This window comes from Mytilus edulis, chromosome 6 (genome assembly GCF_963676685.1).
Source record: "Mytilus edulis chromosome 6, xbMytEdul2.2, whole genome shotgun sequence".
NCBI lineage: Eukaryota > Metazoa > Mollusca > Bivalvia > Mytilida > Mytilidae > Mytilus > Mytilus edulis.
The window spans coordinates 24944825-24962834 of NC_092349.1; the positions used below are offsets into that span (position 1 = coordinate 24944825).

General features: G+C 29.3%; 1 protein-coding gene across 2 annotated transcripts in view; it reads right to left on the bottom strand.

The window, feature by feature from the left end:
- Positions 1-688: 688 nt before the first annotated feature.
- LOC139527392 (acyl-CoA dehydrogenase family member 11-like) overlaps positions 689-18010 on the bottom strand; it is a 34708-nt gene continuing 17386 nt past the window's right edge. The window contains exons 7-13 of one of the 2 annotated variants that reach the window (XM_071322803.1): positions 9114-9208; positions 7049-7148; positions 5829-5969; positions 3970-4062; positions 2915-3185; positions 2227-2293; positions 689-1127 (exon numbers count right to left, since the gene is read on the bottom strand). In XM_071322803.1, the coding sequence (XP_071178904.1) occupies positions 1037-1127; positions 2227-2293; positions 2915-3185; positions 3970-4062; positions 5829-5969; positions 7049-7148; positions 9114-9208 (858 nt within the window). In that variant the 3' untranslated portion in view covers positions 689-1036. The remainder of the gene's footprint in view (positions 1128-2226; positions 2294-2914; positions 3186-3969; positions 4063-5828; positions 5970-7048; positions 7149-9113; positions 9209-18010) is intronic. The other variant, XM_071322804.1, reaches the window with a different exon arrangement.

Here is an 18010-nt window from a genome sequence, read left to right on the forward strand (position 1 = left end):
CATGAGTGAATATGTTACCTTTTTCCCGTATTGTTTTGGTTTCATGTGGTATGTAGTAAAGCTTTTAGCTTTTAAAATATAGACCCACATTTGTGCAAAGTGGTGTATCGAATTCAGTGACCGATATCGAGACAAATTCTTCATTATACATTTTAATTGTTACGAAATATGTCATCAAACCATGTATGCTTAAAGTTAAAATATTACTAAAATATGATGAGCTTAAAAGGGTTGTATTCTTTCCTACAAACACAAAAACTGTAGGTTTACAGGTAAAATGCACGATTGATCAGCGTTGTTTGATGTATAAAATGATTGTAATATTATTTACTAGACCGCGTTTTCACAACCCGAAGCTGCCTCCCATTTGTGGCTCACTTCCAGGGAACCAATAGAATGAGGAAATCATGCAATTTGTCACATAATTAAACACCATCCACTGGCTTAACACCAAAACATGAACTTGTTTCAGAGGATTTGACCTGCGATGTTTTAATAGTGTCCACAGGCCAATCAAAACCGTCCTGGCTGTTAATGATACTGTACCCTTGAAGAATAAATCTGAGGTGCGTATATCCCAGTTTTGCCTCTAAGTAGCAACTTAGCCCTTTATAAAATATGTATTTACTATTCTCCTAACTGAAAGTGTCTTATCACAGAATATTACTTCCTATGAATTCCATGATAGATAGATGCAAGATTGATTGATTTATTTTAAGATTAACAATAATCATAAACATATTTCGATAGTCTACATCTTCAGTAATGATCTCCATATCATCAGCAACATATATTCAATATTATTGTTCAAATTTGTAATCTATTTTAACATTATACAATAATTAGTTTTATGTTTTCAAGAAAGTATTTACAATTCAATACTTTTAAAGATTTCAACTAGATCACAGTTAATTAAAATATGTTTTCATCATTATTTTTCACACACAGGGAAAACAAATTTCCCCTTAAATCATGATCGACAAAATCAAGTTCAATAATATCACAGATATATAAATAGATTTCTGGAGAATGAGCATCACCCATAAACAAGTTCTTTGTCCATATCTGAACTTTGTTTACTATACTGGTCGTGGTTAGATACTAAAGATAATTGTTGTTCACACCATCTGAAAAAAGGAGTAAATCAATGTTTTGCTTTTTTCCAATTCTAAAAGGTTACAAAATAAGTCAACCTGTTTTCGTTCATTGTCCAGTTCTGGGCTATGTTTCCTGTTGCAATAGTAGATACAGTGAATCAATTTATTTTCGTGGGTACCAATTTTCGTTGATTGAGAAAAACATGCATTTTACCGGATATTTGATTTTGTGGATTTGCCAAACTTATTGAAAATCTGTAATTCATTGAACATTAAATTTTAAATTAGTGGTTTACTGGTACCCAGGGTACTCACAAAAATCCATGAAAATTGTTACGCAATGGCAATGAATAATAATAAAACTACAGTAAACATTGTTTTTAAGTTGTATCAGTTCTATTGTATGTAATTATTTTTATGCTGCTATCAAAGTTCTCCTTTCTTAGAGATCCAAATACAACATTTGTGTTGCCTTTTTCTGAAATTAGAACTTTACAAAATAAAGATAAATGTTTGTTGAAGTAACTTTATGGAAAAATGACATTCTTTTTTGTGAGTTTTCCATTTTTCTCTATCTAAAAGAATATGATGAATTTCCATAAACTCAATGAAATCGTCACTAGGTTATGAAAGATATGTCAATTGGTTTTTTTTTCATGTTTAATTATTACATGAACTTCATCATAATACTGACTTTAGATTTTTAAGTACTTAATATATTTTTATTTCATTCCAACTCATAACAAAGAGTGAACATGCTAATATGTCTCTCTTGCTTATCTGATGATTATTAAAATTAAGACGTTTTGGAATTCAAAAATCAAACAAATCCTCAGTTTTTTTTGTCATTTTTTTAAATTTCAGATGAGGAGAACAAGCACTTTTCCTATTAAGAGCGGCATGGATATTTAAAAATATCTGATGATTGTACAATGAATGATGAATTCAAGGGGTTGTTAAAAAAAGACAATGATGGATGGTCTTAGAAGCTAAATAGTGTAATTTTATATTTTTGTTTGCTGTAAACCAAACACATCAACATTTGTTGGCAAGTAAACAAAACTGACATCATGAAACTAACTATCTTTCACAGTGGTCATTAGTTTCTGTGTCATCCCATAATCATTACCTTTTACATGCATAAATATCAACTGGTGACATTCCACAGCTCGCTGTATGTTCAATCATTAATGTTCCTGAAACAAATAAAGTAATGGTCAATTGTGAAACAATTATCATACATTTTCATCTTCACATACATTTTTAAATCTGTCAATCCTTTCCTTTTTTTTAAAGAACATGACCTTCTAAACTGTTGTAGCCTCACGTTATACAAACTCCCCTAAATAGAAATGAAAATCTGCATCTAATCACACTAACGTAACAAAATATTGAAAAACCAACAAGTATCAAAATTAAAAGATGTGGGGTTAAAAGTAACTTCAATGAGATAAAATATCATTTTCTGTGGATTAATTTATTTTCGTGGGTATCAATTTTCATGGATTAAGGCAAACTTACTTTTTCATGGATATTTGATTTCTTGGTTTTGCTATTCACTGCCAAAAAATCCTATACAATTTGTTATTCTTTGATTTTGTGTTTCACCTTTTACCACCACGAAACCCAAAAAAATTGGTATCCAACAAATAATAATGAATCCACAGTAGTCATGCATATAAATCAAATTTCGGCTTCTAACTTCCATAATTTTAGTGACATTCTGCTTCGGTCTTTTTCAGTTGCTTGTAATCCAAAATGGTGGAAAAAATCTTGGCAATTATGACATTAATAAAACAAATTAAATGAATACTTACCCATGTATATTCTAGACAAACTATAAGACAAATCTCTAGCAGCAAAAGTCAAAACATCCAAATTTCCCTGATTTTTTGTAACAAACTGCAATACTGATTTCAAGGCCATTTGTAACTTCTCTGCTTCTTTGGATAACTCTGAAGGTGAACTGGATAGTTTGTTGTCAACATCTTTTTTTAAAGATATCAATGCCTGTCCATTTGATTTACTGATACATCTTAACACATCTAAAGATAAGATGTTTGTTGTTCCTTCCCATATTGTTAATACCTGGGTAAATAAAAAGGGCATATATAATAACATGACATATCTAAAGACAGGATATTTGTTGTTACTTCACATATAGTTAATACCTGGGTAAATAAAAATGATACAATTTGTAGGAGTAAATGAACTGATTTAAGTATTGAAGGCCAGACACGTGTTTAGTTCTTTGGTCAAGTTGTTGTCTCTTTCCAAAATTCTCGATTTCCATTCTCTATTTTTTTTTTCAAAAAAGTTAAAACCACCAAATAAAGTTGGAGAGCATTGTAAATGCATTTGGCTTATAATAGCCACATTGTTAATTTCAATCAAAATTCTCAAGGATTTGTCAGATATTTTCTCCTAATGAATTCAGGATTATGACATTTCAATTAATGCCTTATGGTGTTAAGTCAACTTTTAGACAACTGAATGTTCAATGTTTATCTTTGTTAATTACAGTTGTAAAAATATTCTTGAAAGTACACTGAACATATCAATTGACTACAGGCAAAATATACTGCATTAAAATGTTCAAAAATTTACTGAAAGGTTGAACATATCTGAAATTTATAACTAAATTTATTGTTTATCTGTCATACAAAATTTTAAGCTTAGTATCTAGCATGCCTCCAGGTGAGGGATTTTCCAACTGTGTTGAAGACCCATTGGTGGACTTCGGCAGTTTTCTGCTTCAGTCGAGTTGTTGATTCTTAGACACATCCCTCATTTCCATTTTCAATTTTATTTGGTCTTTTATTATCTGGTCTTTTCAAAACAACCATTTCATTTCAGGTATATTGAGTCTTACCTGAGCGTCTCGAAGAAAATTAGGTAACCCAGTCTCCTCTATATAACCTTGACCTCCAAAACTTTCCAAACCTTCTGAACTTACTGACATAGCCTGAAATAAATTAGAAATCAAAATAATTAAAAACATTAAATTAGAAAATATAAGATTGTCTTGATGTGAGGATCACATGTATTAATCAAGAGTTGATATATATGTGGAAAAGATAAGAGACCTTTATTCTGGTATAGATTGAATTAGTACATTTATTTTATAACACAAATTACCTGTGTTAAATGGCAAGTTAGTCTACTAAAAAAATTGAAACCGTTTGCTATCATAAAACAAATAATACATCAATTTTCAGGGATTTGTCAATTTGAAAATAGGTATTTGCTACTTATTCAATAAGCATGCAGCATTAACAAGTAAGACAATGGTTGGACCCTAGTCAGAAGAAGGTGTCAAGGTACATTGACATAAGTTTTCCAACTGCCACCTTATGAACTAGCTTTTTAAATATCTGGCTCGATGTATTAGTCTGGTACAATGAATTCACCATAGATATTAGGATTAAAATTTTGTATGCCAGATGAGTGTTATGTCTCAAAAGACTCATCAGTGATGCTGAAAACATATAAATGGAAAATGTGTCTCTGTGGGCCAGGTGAGCTAAAGATTAGTGTAGGATAACTTACTTTTGTTAAAGTATAAAACATACAGACCTTTCCAAATACAACAGTATTTTTTTGTCACCTGATAATAACACTTTCAACAAGAATGTGTCCATATTACACAGATGCCCCATCAGCACTATCATTTTCTATGTTCAGTGGACTCAAAATGAGGTAGAATCTCTAATTTGGCATTAAAATTAGAAAGATCCTATCATAGGGAACATGTGTACAAATTTCATATTGATTGGACTACAACTTCATCAATCAAAGTGCTTTTAAGCACTGAAGGTAAAGATTGCTTCAATTTAACAGGGGAAGTAAAATCAAATATTGCATTGGTTGTAGTTGATTTAACAGCAATTCTATAGACAAAGGAAGATAACTCCAATTTTTAAAGATGACTTTAACAATGGCATCATTTATATTTTTAGAACAGATATTAGATTCCTGCACCTTGCAAAAGTTATGTTATTTTCTTGACAAATGTAACATAATTTTGTGCCTTGAATATCTTAACATGTATTACATTGATAAATTTCTGGAAATATTCATGCATAGGATGTATAGAATGTTATAATCAATGCACTATATTTTGTGGATCAAAAAGGTAGAGATAATATAAAAAAAAGAAGATGTGGTATGATTGCCAATGAGACAACGTCACAAGAGACCAAAATGACACAGAAATTAACAAATATAGGTCACTGGACAACCTTCAACAATAAACAAAGCCTATACCCCATAGTCAGCTATAAAAGGCCCTGAAATGTTAAACAATTCAAACGAGAAAACTAACAGCCTTATTTATGTAGCCTTGAGATAAGCCTTGGAAGATTTAGATATCAAGTCAGTCCCATAAGGTCTTGGTTGCATTTCATGCAATCTTTACCAAAAACTACCTCAACCAAAAAATTTAACATTAAGCAAAACAGACGAACAAATGAACAGACGCACAGACCAGAAAACATCATGCCCATAAATGGGGCATAAAAATACCAAAGTAAACTCAAAACAAGAAATATGACTAGTGGGAGTATCTTAGACTCACCTACATATACTAAAAAAACAACATATGAATACAAGCGGTAAGTCCATTTGTTTTGGAGATACAGATGTGGACACACAAAGATAATGAGCACAGACCTTTAAGTACACAACAAGTCTAGATAGGCAAAAATTATAGTAGGTTTACCTGAAACATACCTGTTTACCTGTGTATAACTTGATGAGAGGTGTGAGTAATCTTAGTAAGTGTAATTCATCTTCAGTTGCTTTTCCACTCTCTTGTTTACTTAACAGTAACACAGCTTGGAAAACAAATAAGGTGGCAGCTCTCACTTCAGTCTGGTTATAAAAAATTGTACCTCTTAATCATCAGTCAACTACTTCATAGAAAGAAAAAATATTTTTGGTGAATGAATGAAAGAAATGAACAATATTTATATTTTCTATCCTTTCTTTTCTTTACTAATTTAAATCGTTATTAAATCTAGTAGGAAACATATATGATCTCTTTCATGCAGACTTCTATATTCCCTAAAGATTGTACAAACAATTGTCTACTGTTGAAGATTGCAAGTTGACTCTTTTGTTTTATTTTTATTCATTGATATATATAAGTACATCTGAACCAGTGACACCTCTACGACATATTTTACCCATCTGATCACCATGAGTGATGGTGACACAAGGCTGTAAACACATTCTGTATATATAATTTGTCTTAATAACAGCCTAACTATGTTAGATCCGCCACAAATTTTTGCTCTTCCCAGGCAATCAGAACTCATGCTACTTAGACATCGAGGCACCAAATTGCCTTGCACTATGTCCAGAGCCCTAGACCATTTGACCACCTTGTCTTAACTTAAATCGATATTTCGGTGGCCAGTTGATACATTTCCTCTTTATTTTTTTCTCTAAAATTGAGAATGGAAATGGGGAATGTGTCAAAGAGACAACAACCAGACCATAGAACAGATAACAGCATCTTAACACAGTACATGATATATATGGCATACAAATGGAATATTAAAGATCAGCTGAATAATACTGGTATATAAATTTCATATCTTCTTTCAAAAATCGAATGGTTTATTACTTTAGATTTTTTTGGCTTAGATATACCGGTAATGTTACAATCTAATATCAAACTGACCATCAGGATCTTGTAATTCAGTGGTTGTCGTTTGTTTATGTGTAACATATTTGTTTTTGGTTCCTTTTTTTTTATACAAATAAGGCTGTTAGGTTTCTACTTTGAATTGTTTTAGCTGACTATATGGTATGGGCTTTGCTCATTGTTGATGGCCGTACGGTGACCTCTAGTTGTTAATGTCTGTGTCATTTTGGTCTTTAGTGAACAGTTATCTCATTGGCTATCATACCACATCTTCTTTTTTATTCATTCACGGAATAATTACCTCCAATCGGGCCAGTGTTTGGACATGTAGAGGATAATTGTACAGTCGATTACCAAAAGCTTCTCTCTTTAAACTGTAGTCTTTAGATAATATTAATAATCTAAAAATATACCGCTATATGTTAACAGTAGCTATATTAATCTAAAAATCTATGATCATATTTTTGCGCCCTCGTGGAGGTCCTCAATCACATGGTACAAAAAAATCCTTCACTGTTTTTATTTTTAATTTCAACTAGGTAAAGAAACTTTCCCACTAGTATCCTTTCAAAAGTCCATTAAACTGCCTCCCCAGTACAGGTATATAATATGATTACCATAATTCAAAAATTAACAGGCTATTATTTGAACTTTGTATATTTTCTTGTGCTTGAAATTCTTAATAAATTCTGTGTTTATTTAAGAATTGAATGCTTCTTTTTGTAACTTCATTGGGGTGTAAAAGCGTTGACCGAAGTACATTTTGTATGAAGCGCGGAAGCGCTTTATACTAAAAATGTGCACACGGTCAACGCTTTTAGAACCCTATGAAGTTACAAAAAGAAGCATTCAATTCTTATAATTACATTTTTTAAGCAATGAGCATAAAAACACGAATTTTATTATTGTTTTATTTAATTCACCTGTGCACTTTATTGTGGGTCCACGTGTTATCATGAACGAAAAGTTTTATTGAGTAATGCAATTGCTTACGAAATAACACGTGATGTGCAGATAGCCAATCAGAATTTATAAAGTATCATAATATAACATACATCTAATGTAATTATTTGGAATTATAAAGTTTTGAGCGGTTTATAACACTTTTCATACAATGTGTTTTGTAATAGAAAGTGTTGTGCGCAGCACAGAACATTTAAGGATGTATTCTTCTGACTTTTCAGTCTTGTTCAGTCTTGTTGAAATCTCGTTCTTAAATTATTTCCAAAACATGTGATACTAGTGGAAAATATCAATGATTTTAAAAATATTATAATCAAACATAACTCTGTCAAAAAATTGTGTATTTACAAAAAATGGTTTTTGAGTAATCCAGTTTTCAAATTTTACGACCAATCAAGTCAGTATTTTTAGCCAAAATTTTGAGAAAATGGGTTAGGGATACAAAAAATGATTTTACAAGAATCATGTACATCCCATATCATTTTGGTCTTTTCAAAATTCTTAGATATGTATTTTTTCTATAATTTATAACAAAAAAATTGAAATAATATGCATTTTGTTCTTAAAACTGAGAAAAATCACAAAAATACAAAATTGACAGCATGGTAAATTTTACACAAAAAAGCGTCATAATATGATAAAACTTTCTTATATTAACACCTACCTATAGTTTTTTTAAGTAAAATTTATTCAGATTGGTCCACTTCATCTTTATAGAAAGTATGAAAAAAAGTTTAATTGTGAAACTGTGATTTTTTTCACGATAATAGCCCAAAAATAGGTAAAAATCGATGAAAAACGGGAAAATCTTCAAAATTGGGCATTTTCAAAGAGCCGTAGCAAAAAAAGAAGTGCACCACCATATAATTTTTTCTTCACCAATTATGTTGTTACAGTCTTAAAAACCCAAAAATCAGGTTAAGAAAAAAAGTTTAATTCTAGAAATTTTTGGCTCCTCAGAGGTGTACATCCTTAAGTACAGACTAAACATGGAATTTATCAAAAAATTTCCATAACAAGAATTTATGCAAATTCCATAATTAAAAATAATTCCAAGTTCAAATAATACCCTGTTAATTATAATATTTTTATTAATGTGACAATGTTACAGTACAGTCATGTATTAGGTTCACATTAATAAAAACTTGCATTCATAATTTCTTTATCAAATTGTGGGCTAAATGTCATTATTTGATTTCACATTTTTTTCTAGTGGATTTGCATTTATGAATACACACATTAATTTCAGAATGTATAGTGTATAACTTCATCAAAAGGGATGTTCCTATTACCATGATTACCAATTAAGGTTAGCAAATGAAATAAAAAAAAAAGTTAATTAGACCATGTAGACAGCTCCTATGATTCTGTGACCAGGTGAGCTGAAATAAATTTAGACTCACTTTCTCATACTTGAACATGCGGCAACAGCATTGTGTATTCTTGTCAATGTTAACATACTGGAAATTCCTGCCACACCTTTGCCTAGGTCTGAAATCTACAAAGTTCAAATGTCCAAAAATAAATCATTACATAATGATGAAATGCATACCATTTGGCCTTTTTTGTTAGAACTGTGAACAAAGATTTCCTACAATTTTATAAACCTATAAATAAAGTGGCACATTAACTTCAATAAACAGCTGCACCCAAAGGGCATGATACAAAATGTACACACATTACATGCATATTGAAATTGCTGAAAGATTTAAAGGGCCTATCATATATAACTATTGAAAAATTTACATTGAACTGCGAAAAACTGACCAGAGGTTGTTATTGATGATATACTATGGATTCATTTATTTTACGTGGATACCAATTTTAGTGGATTAAAGTAAATTGTAGTTAATGGTTTTGTTAAAATCTGAATACAAACCTTTGGTAGATTAGTCAAACATTTAAAGTTGTGGTTTTACGTATACCAACAAATTAAGAAATCTAATTAGTGCTCTCTAGATGAATAAGCAAATCATCTGGCATCTTTATGTTATCCAGAGCTAATTCTCTATGATAAATTAACAAATTTTATTGACTAGGCATTCAGGCGTTTTTGTAGCCAGCTTAATGCTTAAAGAAGCTGAATATAATAACTGAATTATTTGATCGACATTAAGCAAGCAACAGTCAAACAAATAAATTAAGATTTAGATTAACTTACTTTTGAATGGATGAAAGGATTTTACTATTTTTTACGCTTCAGAAATAAAATTTACACTCACGCAGCAATCAAGCATAAAAAATTTCAACAAACTTAGTGAAAATATTGTGATCTTCATTATATTATTAGACTTATATGTCATATTATCAAGCTAGCAGCTTATCATTATAGCGAATTAAACCAACAATTTTTTGCAAGCAATTTATAACTTTCAAGCTATAAAAATAACAGAAATAATATCCTTACAATGAGTCAAACATGAATCCTCTCTGGTATGATTTCATCAAAGCGCAAAAATAAATCCCTGCAAAGTTGGTTGGATAAGAATAAAGACAGGAAAAAATATAGGTTCGTATACAGTAGAATGAGTAGATGATATGTATAAAAAGAAATAATATCTGTCAGCACAAATACCTGAAAAGAAATATCTGTAAAAGAACTAAACGTAATCTTTCACAATCTCTTTAATTGTGGCATAGAGTGGCTTTTAAACATTCTGCTACAGTACTTGCAACCTTAGGCGTTACTGTTTGACGTGAACTTGACTGATCGGTGACGGATGTTTGACTGATCGATGAGTGATCGGTGACCCATAGGATCCGTCAGATAAGTCAAATAACCTATGTGAGAGTTACCCTGACAACTGTCACCGATCGATCAGTAAATTAAATTTATGCACGGATCGGACGGATACGTATATATTTAAAATTCTTATGTAAACCGAACTCCACAGTGTTTACAATCGATGAACGGGGACCTCTACGAAGACACCTTAATTTACACGTTATAATTTGTTATAAAATTAGTTGCAATACAAAAGTAAAAATAGTTTAACAGAATAAGATGCTTAATTAGAGCGTTAAATTGTTTGTGTTGATTAATATTTTCGTATTGAATATTATAAACATCAGAGACATATAATACATAATTGTATTATATGACTCTATTAACATGAACTTATTTCTACGAAAATGGTTATTGTTGACCGCCATTGGATTTTTGAACTTTTAATAGTTTCGAATAGGTTGTTTTTTCATGAAATTAAAAGAATGTCAAAGAAATGATATTAAAAGTTTGTTCCCATTGTTTAGAATTACCAAAATTAATATTCTTTTTTATCAAATATTGTACTATTTTATTTGCAATCAGTTATTTTTACCATCTTGAGACAAGTCTTCTAATTAGAATTGAGATATAATGAGAATTAAATTACTTAAACTTTTATTTTTGTGGAATAAGAATGCAGTTATTGATTAATTTTGATGCAAATTATTAACCATCATATGATTTCAGTACTTTTTGTACATCAGGATTGGCTGTTCTTCATAAAATATGCCTACTTTAAGGAAAAACATATTAAATTTTTGAACGCTTTACCTAAAATGCAATATTTCTTCATTTTACTGAAAATTATTGACCGCCATTGGATTTTGTACTTTTTATAGTTTAGAATAGTTTTTTTGTTCATAAATTTAAAGGAATGTCAGAGAAATCATACTAAAATTTTGTTGCATTGTTTAAAATAATCAAAAATATTCTTCTTTTTATCAAAAATGATACTATTTTATTTGAAATCAGTTATTTTTACCATCTTGAGACAAGTCTTCTAATCAGAATTCAGATATAATAAGAATTAAAATACTTAAACTTTTATTTTTGTGGAATAAGAATGTAGTTATTGATTTATTTTGATGTATATTATTAACTGTCATATGATTTCAGTACTTTTTGTACATAATGATTGGCTGTTCTTCATAAAATAATCTTACTTTAAGGAAAAAGATATAAAATTTTTGTACGAGTTGCCTAAAATGCAAATATTTCTTTATTTTACTGAAAATTATTGACCGCCATTGGATTTTTGTACTTTTTATAGTTTAGAATAGTTTTTTTTTCATAAAATTAAAAGAATGGCAGAGAAATCATATTGAAATTTTATTCGCATTGTTAAAAATAACCAAAATTATTATTCTTTTTATTAAAAATGATACTATTTTATTTGAAATCAGTTATTTTTACCATTTAGAGACAAGTCTTCTAATCAGAATTGAGATATAGTGAGAATTAAAATACTTAAACTTTTATTTTTGTGGAATAAGAATGCAGTTATTGATTTATTTTGATACAAATTATTAACCGTCATATGATTTCAGTACTTTTTGTACATCATGATTGGCTGTTTTTCATAGAATAATCTAACTTTCAGGAAAAAGATATAAAATTTTTGTAAGTGTTGCCCAAAATGCAAATATTTCTTCATTTTACTGAAAATTATTGACCGCCATTAGATTTTTGTACTTTTTATATTTAAGAATGTTTTTTTTTCATAAATTAAAAGAATATCAGTAAAATCATACTAAAATTTTGTTCGCATTGTTTAAAATAATCAAAATTATTCTTCTTTTTCTCAAAAATGATACTATTTTATTTAAAATCAGTTATTTTTACCATCTGGAGACAAGTCTTCTAATCAGAATTCAGATATAATGAGAATTAAAATACTTAAACTTTTATTTTTGTGGAATAAGAATGTAGGTTTTGATTTATTTTGATGCATATTATTAACTGTCATATGATTTCAGTACTTTTTGTACATCAGGATTGGCTGTTCTTCATTAAACATGCTTACTTTAAGGAAAAAGATATTAAATTTTTGTACGCGTTTCATGAAATGCAAATATTGTTTCATTTTACTGAAAATTATTGACCGCCATTGGATTTTTATACTTTTTATAGTTGAGAATAGTTTTTTTTCATAAAATTAAAATAATATCAGAAAAATCATACTTAAATGTTGTTCGCATTGTTCAAAATAATCAAAATTATTCTTCTTTTTATCAAAAATGATACTATTTTATTTGAAATCAGTTATTTTTACCATTTTGAGACAAGTCTTCTAATCAGAATCGAGATATAATGAGAGTTAAAATACTTAAACTTTTATTTTTGTGGAATAAAAATGTAGTTATTGATTTATTTTCATACAAATTATTAACCGTCATATGATTTCAGTACTTTTTGTACATCAGGATTGGCTGTTCTTCATAAAATATGCTTACTTTTAGGAAAAAGATATAAAATTTTTGTACGTGTTTCCTTAAATGCGAATATTGTTTCATTTTACTGAAAATTTTTGTATGCATTTCCTTAAATGCAAATATTGTTTCATTTTACTGAAAATTATTGACCGCCATTGGTTTTTTGTACTTTTTATAGTTGAGAATAGTTTTTTTTCACAAATTTAAAATTATATCAGAAAAGTCATACTAAAATTTTGTTTGCATTGTTTAAAATAATTAAAATTATTCTTCTTTTTATAAAAAATGATACTATTTTATTTGATATCAGTTATTTTTACCATCTTGAGACAAGTCTTCTAATCAGAATTCAGATATAATGAGAATTAAAATACTTAAACTTTTATTTTTGTGGAATAAGAATGTAGTTATTGATTTATTTTGATGCAAATTATTAACCGTCATATGATTTCAGTACTTTTTGTACATCAGGATTGGCTGTTCTTCATAAAATATGCTTATACTTTTAGGAAAAAGATATAAAATTTTTGTACGCGTTTCCTTAAAAGCAACTATTGTTTCATTTTACTGAAAATTATTGACTGCCATTGGATTTTTATACTTTTTATAGTTGAGAATAGTTTTTTTTTCATAAAATTAAAATAATATCAGAAAAATCATACTAAAATTTTGTTCGCATTGTTTAAAATAATCAAAATTATTCTTCTTTTTATAAAAAATGATACTATCTTATTTGAAATTAGTTATTTTTACCATCTTGAGACAAGTCTTCTAATCAGAATTGAGATATAATGAGAATTAAAATACTTAAACTTTTGTTTTTGTGGAATAAGAATGTAGTTTTTGATTTATTTTGATACAAATAATAACCGTCACATGATTTCAGTACTTTTTGTACATCATGATTGGCTGTTCTTCATAAAATATGTTTACTCTATGGAAAAAGATATTTAAATTTTTGTACGCGTTGCCTAAAATGCAAATATTTCTTCATTTTACTGAAAATTATTGACCGCCATTGGAATTTTGTACTTTATATAGTTTAGAATATTTTTTTTTTCATAAAATTGAAAGAATATCAGAAAAATCATACTAAAATTTTGTTCGCATTGTTTAAAATAATAAAAATTATTCTCCTTTTTATCAAAAATGATACTATTTTATTTGAAATCAGATATTTTTACCATCTTGAGACAAGTCTTCTAATTAGAATTGAGATATAATGAGAATTAAAATACTTAAACTTTTATTTTTGTGGAATAAGAATGCAGTTATATTGATTTATTTTGATACAAATTATTAACAGTCATATGATTTCAGTTCTTTTTGTACATCAGGATTGGCAGTTTTTCATAAAATATGCTTACTTTAAGGAAAAAGATATTAAATTTTTGTATGCGTTACCTAAAATGCAAATATTTCTTCATTTTACTGAAAATTATTGACCACCATTGGATTTTGTACTTTTTATAGTTTAAAATAGTTTTTTTGTTCATAAAATTAAAGGAATGTCAGAGAAATCATATTAAAATTTTATTTCGCATTGTTTAAAATAACCAAAATTATTCTTCTTTTTATTAAAGATGATACTATTTTATTTGAAATCAGTTATTTTACCATCTTGAGACAAGTCTGCTAATTAGAATTGAGATGTAATGAGACTTAAAATACTTAAAATAAATGATTGCATTACTTTTTGCCCATCAGGATTGGTTGTTCTTCATAAATTATGTTTACTTTAAGGAAAGAGATATTATTTTTTTGTACGTGTTGGCAAAAATGCAAATATTTCTTCTCATATTCGAAAATATTGTAATTTCAATTGCAATCAGTTGTTTTAAATGATTTTGATATGTTTTTTGTAGAAAATGTGAATTATTCAAGAATAAATCTGCTTATATTTCTTTCTTTTTAAGGAATATATTTATGTTTACCAACATTGGATTTTTGTACTTTTTATTGTTTAGGAGTAGTTATCTTTTTTATTAAAAAAAGACTATCAGAAAAATATAATGTAATGTTGTTTGCATTGTTTAAAATTATTTCTATTTCTTGTTAAAAAATACAGCAGTTATTTTTGTAATTTGTTATTTTAAATGCTTCGATTGTGACGAGAATAAAGAAAGTCCGTGATTATGATAAGTTTTTTTTCAAGAATTTTATGATGATAAGGATACAAAAATTTAAAATATTGAAAAAAAATTGACTACATTTTTCAATAACTGATTCTTTCATTTTGTTTTTCCCGAGAATGTTTGGAAAATAATGAAATAAAAATCGCGATGTAGACACCGTTTTAGAACTCGCCGGTTTTGAAAATATATAACCTAAATAAAACGAAAAAGACCATTCTTTAATGATGATATTTTAATTTAGGTTTTATCTGTACATTTCTTTTCATTTCAATTCATAAAACTTTGCTAAATAATTAATAAACAAAATGTATCATTGAATGTTCGATTTTCAAGAGTCGCCATTTTAATTAGATTAAACGGAACTAAGATTCCGTAATTTGTATTAGTTTATCATGTGACGTATTAAAGTTCAATCCGTCATCAAGGTCGATCGGTACTATCCGTCCGATCAGTCCGATCAGTCAATTACTTTTACTATAAGTCTGACGGATTGCTGACGTGAGTTTGACGCGAACTTGACTGATCGGTGACTGATCGATGACCGCTGACTGATCGCTGAAATAGTAACGCCTAAGGTTGCAAGTACTGTATCTGTCTTTTCACCTGTATAAACAAATTCCCAATGTTTTGAATTTTACATACTAATAACTTAAGAGAAAAAAATGATATATACAATGTGTCCACATGTTAATGATCCATCTGACTCCAGTCATTATGATCAGTTTGATAACTATTCTATTTTTCTACAAAAATAGGAGAACTTGGACTTTTAAGGACTTTTGAATAGGATATCTTCAATAGTGAATTTTGCTATGATTTTCTGTTTATTGGCTTGAATTCATGTATATTACACTAAATATGAAAATACCATTGATTGTTGATTATCTGATTACAATTTTATGCTACTTTTTACCATCATTCCAAAAGTGAGAAGTGAGACATCTTAAAAATTATGAAAATAACAGCTTTTTATTTGGGAAGTAGTGTTTTCTGTCTTTTTTAAACTTTTGGTTTTTATTTTCTTTCAATAATATAAATTGTTTTATAAAAGAACAAACCTGCTTTCCAAGGACCTCAAAAACTTATGCAAAATCATAACCAAAGAATAATAACTAGTTTAGAGCCTGTGTCGCTCACCTTGGTCTATGTGAATATTAAACAAAGGTAGCAGATGGATTCAAGACAAAATTGTGTTTTGGTGATGGTGATGTGTTTGTACATCTTACTTTACTGAACATTCTTGCTGCTTACAATTATCTCTATCTATAATGAACTTGGCCCAGTAGTTTCAGAGGAGAAGATTTTTGTAAAAGATAACCAAGATTTACGAAAAATGGTTAAAAATTGACTATCAAGGGCAATAACTCCTAAAGGGGTCAACTGACCATTTCGGTCATGTTGACTTATTTGTAGATCTTACTTTGCCAACATTTATTGCTTTTTACAGTTTATCTCTATCTATGAAAATATTCAAGATAACCAAAAACAGCAAAATTTCCTTAAAATTACCAATTCAGGGGCAGCAACCCAACAACCGGTTGTCCGATTCATCTGAAAATTTCAGGGCAGATAGATCTTGACCTGATAAACAATTTTACTTCTTGTCAAATTTACTTTAAATGCTTTGGTTTTTGAGTTATATGCCAAAAACTAAATTTTACCCCTATGTTCTATTTTTAGCCGTGGCGGCCATCTTGGTTGGTTGGCCGGGTCACAACAGATTTTTTAAACTAGATATCCCAATGATGATTGTGGCCAAGTTTGGTTTAATTTGGCCCTGTAGTTTCAGAGGAGAAGATTTTTGTAAAAGATTACTAAGATTTACGAAAAATGGTTAAAAATTGACTATAAAGGGCAATAACTCCTAAAGGGGTCAACTTACCATTTCAGTCATGTTAACTTGTTTGTAAATCTTACTTTGCTGAACATTATTGTTGTGTACAGTTTATCTCTATCTATACTAATATTCAAGATAATAACCAAAAACAGCAAAATTTCCTTAAAATTACTGATTCAGGGGCAGCAACCCAACAACAGGTTGTCCGATTCATCTGAAAATTTCAGGGCAGATAGATCTTACCTGATAAACAAATTTATCCCTGTCAGATTTGCTCTAAATGCTTTGGTTTTTGAGTTATAAGCCAAAAACTGAATTTTACCCCTATGTTCTATTTTTAGCTGTGGCGGCCATCTTGGTTGGTTGGCCGGGTCACGCCACACATTTTTTAAACTATCTATCCCAATGATGATTGTGGCCAAGTTTGGTCTAATTTGGCCCAGTAGTTTCAGAGGAGAAGATTTTTCTAAAAAATTACTAAGATTTATGAAAAATGGTTAAAAATTGACTATAAAGGGCAATAACTCCTAAAGGGGTCAACTGACCATTTCGGTCATGTTGACTTATTTGTAAATCTTACTTTGCTGAACATTATTGCTGTTTACAGTTTATCTCTATCTATAATAATATTCAAGATAATAACCAAAAACAGCAAAAATTCCCTAAAATTACCAATTCAGGGGCAGCAACCCAACAACGGGTTGTTGGATTCATCTGAAAATTTGAGGGCAGATAGATCTTACCTGATAAACAAATTTATCCCTGTCAGATTTGCTCTAAATGCTTTGGTTTTTGAGTTATAAGCCAAAAACTGCATTTTACCCCTATGTTCTATTTTTAGCCATGGCGGCCATCTTGGTTGGTTGGCGGGGTCATGCCACACATTTTTTAAACTAGATACCCCAATGATGATTGTGGCCAAGTTTGGTTTAATTTGGCACAGTAGTTTCAGAGGAGAAGATTTTTGTAAAAGTTAACGACGACGGACGACGACGACGACGACGGACGACGGACGACGGACGCCAAGTGATGGGAAAAGCTCACTTGGCCCTTCGGGCCAGGTGAGCTAAAAAAGGATAACATTATTTATCTCCTGTTGCAAAACAAAGGAAATAAGTTAATGTTTAAT